At 47.1% G+C, this 13,110-nt stretch overlaps 1 protein-coding gene across 4 annotated transcripts in view; it reads left to right on the top strand.

The window, feature by feature from the left end:
* Sk (small conductance calcium-activated potassium channel) overlaps window positions 1-13,110 on the top strand; it is a 166,969-nt gene that overhangs the window by 99,097 nt on the left and 54,762 nt on the right. For all 4 annotated transcript variants that reach the window (XM_076814908.1, XM_076814909.1, XM_076814910.1 and 1 more), the window contains one exon: window positions 9,696-10,112. In XM_076814908.1, the coding sequence (XP_076671023.1) occupies window positions 9,696-10,112 (417 nt within the window). The remainder of the gene's footprint in view (window positions 1-9,695; window positions 10,113-13,110) is intronic.

Below are 13,110 nucleotides of genomic sequence, written 5' to 3' on the forward strand. Positions count from 1 at the left end.
CTCAACTTGAAAATTTCGCGTGATTGATGTATCATCGTAAGGTATCGTTTCGCATGAAATTCAGTTCCAAAATCGTGGGACCAAAAAGAGGCTATTTTTGGGGGTCACTCTTTGATAAAGTTTCTCGGGCAAGCTGTTTCTCTAATTAACTTCTATCTGTAAGCGACTCCAGAGTAAAGTGCTTTCAAAGCTGGACCACGAGAAGCCCGCAAAAAGCACGCGTAACGCGAGCATAATTTGCGGTGACACCGTGGTCCTCCGCGTAGCCGCGAATCTGTCCGGAGGGTCACGAAAACCAAACAAAATGCCCGCTCGTAAGAACGCAATAGCTGGGAAAGCCGGCACGATAATTGCATCCCCTGTTCTCGGTTCGCGAGCAATATCCCGCGAGTCCGCGCCACTGACCCAAATCCTCTTGCATCGAGACGAGAAAAGGAGAGAGGGAGAGAGAGTAAGGAGAAACCGAAGACAATCGAAACGAACAGGAACCCTTGGTTCGACGAACGAAACAATGTGGCGACCGAGGTGCTATTAAATTTGGATGTCTTTCGTGGCGACACATTCGATGCTCGCCATTGTCTAGAGAGTCTAGTGATAATTCCACGTTCAGACACTGACCTCTTTGAATAAATCCCTGTTACCATAATTGAACGTCGAGGAACACGCTTCATGATAGATTTATGGAGTAGGCAGTTCCACATTTTATCTTGCACCCGTTTCGGTAGATTCAAGGAAAATATTGCATTCATCTCGGCTGTTTATCACGTCGCTCGTGCATATTAATGGCTCAACGTCATTTAGGGCGATTTTATTATACTTCGTGCCACACTCCGCCCGCTAATTAAATATTTATGAAGCGAATTCGGAGAAAGATTCTTCCTACCCCGCGGTAACCGCGAAATACGTGAAATTTCACGGTGGAAACACCGATTGTTATATGAGATTCTACAGACGGTGTGCACAGCATTACTGCGTGCGGAGTATTCGTTTCAGTCGTATTTGTCCGTCGAAAAGTTGACGAATTTAATTATTAATACTCTGTCCGATTAATTATTATAATTAATCACGCTCGTGACCGCGCGGCGTGTTCATGAGCACGTTATGTTCCTCCACACCGTAATACTACTTTAATCAGGTCCCACCTTCGTGCTTGAACGCTATACGATTCCCTTTATCGCAAACGTCAGACGAGAAATTATATAAAAGGCTGGTTAAGAAGAATTTAGCGCTCTGAACGGCTGGCTGATGATTCGTGACTCGCGATACGCTGCAGTGTGTATATAGTTGCGAACAGTTTTCGAATCGCTCGGAAAGAGGACACGCGAGAGCATGGAATAGTGCGAATTCTGTTTGCACTGGTAAACGCAACAAATCGCCGCGCGACGCGTTATCGCAGAACCGCTCGCCACTCGGTGCAGGAATATTTCGGGTAATTGGGAGTAATTCGAAACGTCAGGTCGCTAATTGAAAACGATCGAGCGAACGCACGAGCGAGGAGCGGCGAATTTTCCGCCTGAGAAACGATCCGCGTGTCGATTACAAATGACTCGAGTGTCGGCTGGAACGTACACCTGTTTCGCCTGCTTTCCCCGATCGAAATTCCTGTCGACCGTTTCGTTTAATTTCGTCGCTTGATACGCCGATGAACGCTGGACGTTTCAAACAATTGTCTTTTACCTCCGCAACGTTCATGGATCGAGGGTTTCAATCCCCCCCCCCCCCCCCCCGATGGCCTCTGCTTGATGGGAATTAAATTGGAAAGGTGTATTTAAACGCGGGATATTTGATTAAAACACAGTTCACTCTTCTTGAATACCATTAACGCGAAAATGAAACGGGCTATAAGTAATGAGCAAAATAGGAATACCAACAGTAGGTATCGAACGTAATCCTCCGTTTCGGTTTACAAGGGTTGATGACACGTTAAGTTTATCGATTTATACCGAGGCCGTAGTTGAATATTTATTCATGACAAAAGATTGAAATTTCGATAAACCGCGCAAACTTGGCGAACACCTGGCTGAAGGGAAAATTGCAACACTTCAAAGGTCTGGGTTAGGTCTGCTTAAAAGGCTGTCAAAATTCAATGAAGGAGAACGTTCGCGGCGTTAAAATGCAAAGAGGGCGGGGGAGGGGGGTCATAGAATATATACATGAAATTAGAACGAGATCGCTTAGTACCTGAGAAGATATTCTGAACGCAGATCCGCTGCAAATCCTTTCAGTTATTGATGTTAGCCGAGCTTTAAGATCCAGTTTGAATTTCTGGCGAAAAATTCGCACGGAGTAGCCCGGTAATATCGCGCGATATTTGCCAGAGTATCTAGTTATACGACGCGTTATGAAATTTGCCCACGGGGAGGACGATTATCGTTTCGTATTAATATTTGCCTTAACGAGCGGCCGTATTAATCCATCCTGTTACTTAACTCGGCTGTGATTTTATTTATTAAATTCCCGAACGCCAAGGCACAACTATCGATTATGTGTCCCGCCCATCCTTTGTCTACGGGAAGACACCAATGTTCTCCGCGAACATCGTGCCCGGAAGTTCCATTAGCGAGATTATCCTCCCAGCTCGCGAAGCTGATCGTCGAAAAGTAGAATGATACCGTACTGGTCAGCCCGGGAGAGATAAGTGTTTCTCGAGACCTGTGAACTCCCGAAGCAAAGAATATCTCCCATGGCGTAATTACCATTTTTACCCTGTTGAACTTTATTTTCCTAATTCATCTGGTTAATCGTACCAGCGAAATTTATTTACTTTATTCTACCACTGTATCCTACTTCGTCCCGAAATTTATCTGGCAGACCTTCTACCGGACAAATTATCGAGCTTCTATAATTCACACCAATAAAGTAATGCGATAAATTCGCCGGTGCACTGCTCGCAACAGCAATATCATAAATTCCATTCAACCCCTATTATATCTCATCCGGCACGAAACTAAAAAGACGCCTGAAATTGTACGGGCAAAGTTCAACAAATCACTGGAAAATTAACCTGATAAACCATTGTTCCATGAGTCATATATTACGAATCAACAGAATGAAACAGTGCTCCCAGTTTATGGTGATTTCTCGAAGAAACATAGATACCGGGGGAATTTTTAAACCATTTGAAGAGTAAAGGGAAAACAGGGAATGTCACGAAACAGCGTTATCGAGAAAATTAAGTTTTAATAATTTAGTCCGTCAGTAAAGAAACATGGTTCAATGAATTTAACTTTCTGCTTAGGCAAAGAATGGGGACATTCCGTATTTTGTGCCTGTGCAGAGTGGACATTTCCTGTTTTTAACCAGTACATCAAATCTTTCATCTTATCTTACGAGGGTATTTGAACTTTAGAACCCTTTGTGATTCGACAGTTCTGTAGTCCCAGTTGCCACCAACAAAATCTTATACTATAAAGCAAATAGTGTATCGTATGTTTCTGCGTTTGTCTGTCACCTAAAAACTTTCGAACGGTAATCTCTGGGGTCACGAAATGCACCTCAGCTCATTATGCCTGCCTGGTCCAAATAAATGTGACTATTTTCACGAAAAAAAAACTAAAAAAATTTTCTTCTTTTATAAAATCTGAATTTAAATTTCGGGCGACGCCGAGTAGTAAAGCTAGTATCTATGCTATAAATCGCAAAATCACAAAAAATATACATTCCCAGTTTTTCCCCTTACCTCTCACTTAACAGGAATATAAAAAATTGTACGATTATCATATCCTAAGCACCTAAACTCCCGTGTCTCCTTTCTAACTTGGCAGCTCCCGATACACCAAATCGCCAGGTACACCGAACACCCAGATACATTTCTCTACTTAAGCTCGTCAGAAAGTTGCTCCGAAAGTCCTGCAAACGAGTCTCGTCGGATCTCCAGGGAGCGTTGGAATAACGAGGCAGTAAATCGGTCATTAATAAAGTTTCCCGATTACGAGGCAGATCTTCGGAAGTAGCTGCCGCTAAACAGAAACGAAGAAAGTTGGAAACGGTATTCGAGCGCCGATAGGAGAGGTCGCAGAAGCGCGATACAAGTGGCAGGCCTGAGCTGACGTTCCCGCGGCTATTACGGAATTGAAATTGAGACGGGATTGAATTTAATAGAGAGCAGGCGCGCGGCTGTTTGTCGACGACGTTCTGTCGTTCGAGCTGGATTTACGGCGTTTAGCGAACTTTGTCTTTTATCGCTGGCCGAAAGTGGGACGAGAATTTCGGTCAGAGGGAGTTACGAGACTCGCGCGGAGATGTCGACGGGCAGTGGAGTGGTCGAATTAAAATTTATCTGATTCCGTCTTCACCCGGTTCATCAAAGAATACGACTTTAGACTTTTACTCGAGGTGGAACTTTGAGGAACACTGAATCTCGTCCTCCATTACCAAAGGGGTTAAATGGGTGAGGCGCGGCGACACATGTCCCTGTAATTTCGTTGGGCGAATCGCATCGACGTTTTGCATCGATACCCAACAAAGGCCCTGGCCCTGTGTCAGGCGGAAAACGTGCACGTGAACGCGGACGATCGGATCGATTCCCCATCTGTGTTCCAGGGGCGCGCGGCAGCCTCTCCTTTATTCGCGTTCGAGTGGAGGGCGGCATGGTCAAAGATTCTCGGCGGTCGATAAAAGGGGAGCGATCGGGAATCGTTGGGCGAGCCCAGGCCCGCACGAAATACTAATTAGCAGGGCGCGAGGTAAAATCACGATCCCCGCGTGCCTGCCACGGGGGAATGTCCGGGTGGAATTTAATTAAGTGCTTCGCGCGAAATAATCGCGATCGATTCTATAGCCTGCCCGTTTGTTCGAGTTCGAATCTCTGAATGTTCGAGTTGATTGGAACACTTTCTGCTTGGGAACCTGGCATTCGTTAACTTCAGGTAAATGGGATTCACCGAAGGTGTGCCTAAATTTTACCTTCATCTTATTTATCCAGAGGGTTAGAGGCTGGTTATGCGTAACGTAACGTTGAACCATTGAATCCGAGGGGACTGCACGCGTATTTCGAGGGGTGAACAGGATAGCGTTCTGTCTACTTTGGTTGAAGATCGTAACATACCCCACAGTTTCCCCGCAATCGTTATATTAACCCAGATTCGCCATCAGCTCGACGCTGGTATTCTACCATCGATGGTATTCGCAATCAGTATTATTCGAGAGCAAGGGTGAATCGCGTAGCTCTCGCCAATGAAGGGCAAAGGTCTACGTTCATCGCGAAGCTGTAACAGCTTGCGAGTGTTGTTCCAACCCAGATCCCGCCCGAACGTTGACACAATTTTCACGGTTTTACTGGGGGAATAAATTCGAGATCGCGCGGGAGTCGCGGATCCCTCTTAAAGGACAGCCCTCCCTCGAGTAGACCGATGACCATAAAAAGGACCCGAAATTGCGTGGCTGGTGCGGTCTCGCTGCACAAGGCTATCCAGATTCGATTTTCCACTGGAGACTCGCGAAAAAAACCGAATATTTACTGGCGTAACAGGCCGACGAGTGTGATAAAACTTGGCAGAGCCGAACGAGGTCGCGGTTTCTTGGAAACCGTATGCTGAAAATTCCCACGGAATTTCGCACGGAATCGTTGTAATACACCGACCTACGAGTCTCGTTTGCCAATGGGATTCGATCCCACGGAATCCAGAATAATCTCTCGCCCCTGTACGCGATTAAAGTTTCCCGGGGGTGGAGCCGCGCATCCACGGTTCTCGCGTGCTCGCCCGTGAAGCGGTCGCCCGCTTGAAAATCAACGAAAGCGTCTTCAAGGTGAGAACTTTATCGAGGGTACAAGTTTAAGATTACCTTAGCCAATCAAGGTTTAGATTAAGGAAGATGTAGTCCCTCTCGGGGGTGGTTTCCATGGCTACCATCCCCATTTCTGTATCCTCCTTTCTGTCCTTTCCCAATAACACGAGCCATCTTACGTCCCTCCCGCCTCTGTGTCGCGCGAAAGGTCACGGGGTCGGCTGTTGCAAAATCGTTCGCTTTGCATTCTACAATCGCGGAAGCATAATTGTTCCCGTCACGGTTGCGGATCGCGCAACACTTTGCTGTCCACTTTGTCGCCGAGGCGATTCCTCTCCGCAGGCTGGCACCGGCAAGGTGCGTGGGTGCTCCGAACGGAGCTGTGAAACACAGTTTGCTAGAGCGACGAAATTTCTTGCACGAAAAAGATCTTGATTTCAAGAATCACACGCGCCAGGCCACACGGAAATAGCACTCTCTTGCGTCAGGAATACTATTTATCGCTCTGCGCATTCTCGAAAGTGGAGTCACACTAGCTGAGTCATACCGCTGTTACCGCAGCTAACAATTTTATTCCGCTGAATGCCGTGAGATTTTTCCGCGCGTCTCGGAAACAAACGAGAGGGCGTCGTTTAAATTTCGCGAGGCGAGAACACGCGAGGATCTCGGAAGCCGGTGCCGCGCTCGAATTTCTATTTCCGCCGTGATAAAACGTTCCGCGGGAGAATGCAATCTTGTGTCGCGCGAATATTCATGCGCCAGGATTGTGCGTGATAAAATTGCTCGCCCCCGCGAAAGAACGGTAAACTCCCGTTCCCCGAGAGCGCCGCGATGCAATCCGCGGTAAACCGGCAATTTACGTCGAAATGCTTGATTCGATAGTCAAAAGTAGCCAGGCGCGGCTCCCTCGCAACACCGAACTATTCCAATTACACGGATAAGGGTCGAGAACCGCGCGGTTGGATCCGCGATTCACGTTTGCCGCTGGAAAAATAAAACGTGCAACGGTGGATTGCTGAAAGGAGCGAGGAGAATTTGTCAAATCTCGTGACAGGTGGTATGCAGCTACCACTTTCTAATGGGAAGGAAACTATTAAACACTAGGAAGGCATTCCTGGCCCCTCCTTTATACTCCGCGAGAAATCAAGACCGTTTCGCCATCCAGATGTAATCTCTAGCAAAACGTCGCTCTGATAAAGCAGGATTCAGCGTGCAGCTATCAAGCGAGTTACGATTTCGAGCACGACTGTAATTGAAACGAGCAGAATTGAAAGGGACAGGTTGATATTCTTGAGGGCGGCAAATGTAGTGGCGTCTCGGTGGCGCGGTCGTTGCAGCTGCAGCTGCATCTTCCGCTCATTAGAAGGGGAGCGGACTGTTTAAGGGCTGCCGGTGCTCGCTACTTTCGCAATGGAAATTCATCACCGGGAATTAAGTTTTTAGCCCAGCTCCGCGTGTTTAACTTGGATTACTCGTTGAGAGCGGAGCATTGTGCGCCCTCGGGATCGGGATTTCCAAGCCGCTGTGTATCTCGCTTATATCTCCACGAATCTGCACGCGTACTTCCCCTAACGTCTCATATTTTTAGTGAATTTCACCCTTCCGACTTGGCTGTGCGACGCTAGTGCAATGCTCCTCGTTCGTACGCTTCTGAGTTTAATAGGAGCCTTTCTATTATATCAAACTTTAATTTTTCTCGTGCCTTCGAACCTCTTGTCTTTCTTTTTGTATCGAAATCAATGGCTGCTGGTTCTTCGGTTTCGAGGAAGGTGTCTTCGCTTATAACGCAACAGGAGCATCGCGAAATCAGAGGCTCAATTTCGGTGGGCTGAATAAACTACGGTGCGATGTCACTCGTAGCGCTTGCCCGCGCTATTTGGCACGCATTGCAATTTCGACCATGCAATTACCCGCACTCCCATGCACACGCGGCTCTTTGTTGGTCAATTTCGTTGTCTTGAATGGCGGCCATGTTCCGGTCTCTGGTGTTGTTTCGCGAATGGCCTTTTTGTGCACCCCCTGTCAAGCGCTATTAAAAGCGCAGCGTTAAGTTTCGAACGGCACGTCGTCTCGCGTAATTTTCACTCCTCGGTTGGCTCATTCAACAAGAACCTAGGTAGATGTTATTTCGTCTCCGCGATGCTTTTCTCTTTCGACTAATAGGGTGGCCAGTGCACAGTGAGCTAAATCGTGCTTCGAGCGCGAAAAAATATTGTAATGTCTCTAGCAGTGAAATTGATTAAGTAATGAAATGTATTTTGAATGATAGATTTATACATAATATTAGGAGAACAAAGAAAACAAAAATATAAAGTTGTAATTATGTTTAGTTACAAAAAATAGTTCAACTTTAATTTTATTTTAATTGCTATCTGTAATTACAAGAATTATCTTTTGTCGATATCCTATTGTTGTATAAGTGTTTGGTAAGTCTAAAAACCGAGCATATCTACAGGAATCTCTTCTTTTTCGCGAAAGAAAAAGTTTCTTCTTCATTTTATACCAATAATTTCTTAAATATATGTGTCATTATATACGAAAAGCACAATACATGCAAACACGTGCAATTATTTGTACACTTCGATAAAGTTAGAATATCTGCTGACAGAAAGTATGAGAAGAACTTCAGCAAATTTATCTATGTAATGTGTAAAAAAATTAATACAAAAACATGTTGCATACCTGGAGGAACACAAGCCATCACAGAACAATAAAAAAAAATGTATGGGGTAGGTTGACTATAGGTACAAACGAGGGAGTACTAAGAACCAAACGAAATTAAAGAAATTAAAGCGAAACTATAATCACTTTCTCTTAATCCGTATCCATTTCGAAATAATAATCCACGTCATATTTTTCTGTACACATAAAATACGTGCCACGCCGATAAAAACATTTTCCATCGAAGTGAATAGCTTTCGTTCGACCGGTCGGATGGCGTTTACCATTTATCGTGAGCACTGAATACGATCGATCTCTTCGAATCGAGATTACGAGACACACACCGACGCCGATCGCCGCCTCCTTGACCGGATTTCCGCGTGATCCTCGTCAAGGGCCGCCCATGAACGATGCAGGCCGCCGTCAACTTGCTCGACGTCGGTCCTTCATCGCTTTCGACTTCCCCGACGGTATATCGTCCCTCGGCCATTTCGATACCGGACCAGCGAGGATCGTAAACTTCACCTACAGCTGTACCGGCCTTATTCCGTTCTTAAATCAGAACGATCCTGCGGAATGGAGCTGTACGTAAAACACGCGCGAAACGCGTCAACCACTCGTCGAGAACGAGATTTTTTACCTTCCTTCGGTGGCGTTTGTATTCCAACATCGTGCCCTCTGCTCTCCTCGTCTGGACTGTTAAGCATAGGGACAGGGAATAAAATAACTGGAAAACAGACCCTGCTTTTACGCCTGCTCCGCATTTCGCTACGCCCTACCTCGCCAATTTCAGAACGACTCGGTGTCTGTGGCGGCTGACGGCCGAAGAGGCCATAACACCGTCCGCGTGAACGCTTTATTCGGTGACAATTCGCAGAATCTTTATCGCGAGCAGGGAACCGCGACCTTATTCTGCTGGCAGCTCAGTGTCACGTTAATTACGAATACAAATTACCGCGCTCCCCACGGGATATCAAATCTTCCCAAATTATAGGAGAAAAGCTTCTCCCCCAACCGTTCAACGTTTCCCTCGATCCTAAGAACACTTTCGCGACCGCTAAGACGCCCAAGACTTTCTACGTTTCTACAGAGCCTTCTCTCCTTCGCTGAAATCTCGATGATTACCAGAAGTACCCGAATCGGTCGAACAGCCTCCAATCCCTTTACGCGAACTCAATCGTGATCACCGAGCCCTTCGGTATCTAGAGTCACCCTCAGAGGTACAGCGCGCGAAGGACGGGCACAGGCGCGCCTCGGTGCTTGGCATTGACTGTGAATGGTAACTGTGGTACCGGTGATTTTTCCAGCTACGGAAGCCAGTGTCGACTCTCTCGATCCCGGGGGCGATGAAGAACAGCGGCGGCGTTGCCGGTGGGGGCGGCGTGGGCGGCGCAGGTGGGGGCGTCGGGGGCGGCGGGGGTGGTAGCGCCGGTGCCCCCGGGTCCGGCGAGGACGCCGGCATCGCCCTTGTTAGCGTCCACTCCGAGTACCCACGGTACATGGAGGACCGCGGGCTCGTCGCCGGTGGCCAGCTGAAGGGCCCATCCGGCAGCATCGGGCCCGGCTCCAAGCACAAGCCCAACGTCGGCTACCGGCTGGGCAGACGGAAGGCCCTGTTCGAGAAGCGGAAACGTATCAGCGACTACGCCCTCGTCATGGGCATGTTCGGCATCATCGTCATGGTCATCGAGAACGAACTGTCCAGCGCCGGTATCTACACCAAGGTGAGTCGATGATGGACATTCTTCCGTAGTTAGTAGCAATGCTGACGGGCACGTAGCTGCGAATGGTCAGATAATGTTTTGTTTGAAGAGGGTGCCATTTGCGGTGGATTGCTTGGAGGGTTCTCGGGGTTGAGGGATCTTGGGAATCGGCGTGGTTATCAGGGTCTGATTAATGGGATACTTGGGGCAGTATACTGGTACGGGCAGATGTTCATTGAGATCGCTTTATGTTTCTGCTGGGGGCTGCCTATCGACGAGTGTATGTTCACGATGTGATTAGTGGGGGGCAAGTGTCTTCTGGGAAGGAACTTGTCAACGTCGGTAGATGCTCAATGGCTTCCACTGGTGCGTAACTAACTAGGTACTTAGAGGGATTGTGACTGGTGATGGATATCTGGGTACGAGATCCTTGCACCCTAGGGCCCGAGGTTCTATCCCTGGAAGCATGTTCTCAGGACAGCAACTGGCGATCACGGGGTACCTGAGCTGTCTTACCAGTGCCGAGACCGTGCTGCGAGCGTTGCGCGAGAACAACAGCCACGCCGTAGGCTTAATGGAGGCGAGAGTGTCGAGCATCGGGATTAGACATGGGGATTTCCTCCGTCTAACCTCGTAAAGGTGTGTACGGGTCGAGAACTCCCCTTCGCCGTCCAAACTAGGCCGAGTCTAATGATCGAGGGTGGTAGACGTCAGCTGTGACTCGATCATCTCGATAATTGGGGTCTGGATTTTCGTGGACCGTGATAACGACCCGGAGATCTTTGTCGTCTCCTCAGGGCTGTTAGAAAACTCGAGGGATTCCACCTTATCTCCGAATCACACGATTAGAGGTACAGACGAAGGCTTAGGTCTTCTAGGGAGCAACGCTGAATTTAAGATACTTGGTCCCTGGGGATATCGCGATCTCTTCCAAAAAAACTTTCAACTCATAAATATCAGAGCATTGATAAAACGTCCAACGGTACAAAGAATACCGGCCAGAACTTGCTACGCCCGCAGACGAATAAATGTATCGTGATTTCCATCCACCAAGCTCGGAACATTAAGCAACAAAAGCGGACTACAACTTTTCAGCAAGTTTTTAATTGATTCAGCCAGGGAACTCGAGGCACCGTTCAGTTCGTCACGGCTATCTCGTTAGCAGGGCTGAAACCCGAAGCGTTTCTTATGCAAATCGAAAGCCCGTGGAAGTTTTCAAAGTCGAAGCCCAGCTTCGCGGAATTAATGAGCGTAACCAGGGGATACATCATGAGGCGGATTAACATTATTACAGCTTAATGCCTCGATACTCGGCGTAACGCACCCGCTATCTGGGCGCTTCAATCTCGGCTGACGGGACTTGTCTGATAAAAGTTTCGGTCGCGTGATTCTGATGCAAATGCGATTGTGGGCGTAATTCTTGCATGCAAATACAAACCGATACGCAACAGTCAGCTGGATTTAGATTTCACAGACGCGAGATTACTGGTTTAGGGTGCCGGTATCGTTACGATTATCCGGAACCCATAACTCGGTTACGACAGAATTTCATTCCGAATACATTTCCCTGGTTCGTAAACATCGCGCGTACGCAAATGGGAACTGGCTTTATTTCACGGGATGAATAAAAAGCGTCTTTATAGAGCACGTTATGGCCAACTTGAAATATCATTCGCGCCCTTATTAAACCTTCTATAGCAATTGCACGTGGAGCAAGAGGCTCGCGGGACGAAAGTAGATAGATTATAGACATACGATGGACCTGACTGTTTCTTTTAGTGAACGTGGGATATATAGAAAGTGTGAAATGCCAGTGAAATTATCAGAAACGTGTCCGATACGCTGGCACTTTTGTACTTTTTGGCGAAGTGGCTGATGACGACGCCCCTGCCGATGACTAAACATCGTCTCAGCTCTTAAAGACGTTTTGTTTTCTCATCGTCGAAGCGGGTCACGTGCCCTGTCCAAGTCGTTAAACGCCCGAAATTGTGCAGCTCTCGACGTTAATTCGACGCTACACGGGCTCTCGTTCAATTAACTCGCACTTGGCCCGCCATCGGGCGAATCAATCGGGCTGAATGTCTCCACTGAAAGCGTCGCTTTTGCTGCCTCGCGGAAGGAATAAAGTCACCCGCTCCCCCGCAATTAAGTGCCGAGCCGAAATGGTAATTAAGCGTCAGGGGCGATCATCGGCGGGGAATGATCATTCCCTTCCGAGCCGCGCATTCTACTTTCCGCTGCCGCCTAGTTTCCGTTCCACGCGTGCCTGCGGCTGACGTTCGCGTTCTCCTCATTGCTGACAGATCTCCCGAAAACAGAATAATCGTGGCGACGGTGGCATTCGTTCGGCCAATGAAGAAAATTAGAAAAACCACTTGGGGCATTACATTAAATAATTGCGTTCGCGTCGTGACTTTTGTGTTAGACGGGCCTGCAGTTTGCTCCGAAGAATTGGCAGACATTTTGATATCTATATGTTTAAATATTCTCGTTAAATAATTAATATCTGGATAAAAGAGTGGAAAATATCTGAGTTACAATGAAAAATGTTTAAGCATACTTACCAAGTATAGGTGAAATGAAATTCAATATGAAAACAAAAAGAAAAAGGCACTTAAACTTGTAATATAAATATGCACTAAATATATACACAAAACAATACTTAAACTGAAAGAGAAACTAAAATATAAGATATAACTATGTAAAAGACACTTTGAATATATCGCTCTGCAGTCTTCGAAGGCACTGTTTCAACTGAATGCACGCAGAAAGAACAGGCCCAGGTCGAAGTCTTATTTGTAACGTATCATAAACATTGTATGGGTGTTCGTCTCTTTTTGCAAACAAATCCTTCGACGAGTTTCATAGCGCAGCGTCTCGCGGAAGCCCAGCGAAAGCAAACGTACAGGCCTACGTGAGATGCTGCGAGCACCATATCTACTTAACGAAATTAGCTATAAAAATTGAACTGGGACGAATATGGATCCAATTTTTTTTGCACCGGGATCACAAATCTTTA

This window comes from Andrena cerasifolii, chromosome 6 (genome assembly GCF_050908995.1).
Source record: "Andrena cerasifolii isolate SP2316 chromosome 6, iyAndCera1_principal, whole genome shotgun sequence".
In the NCBI taxonomy this organism is placed as follows: domain Eukaryota; kingdom Metazoa; phylum Arthropoda; class Insecta; order Hymenoptera; family Andrenidae; genus Andrena; species Andrena cerasifolii.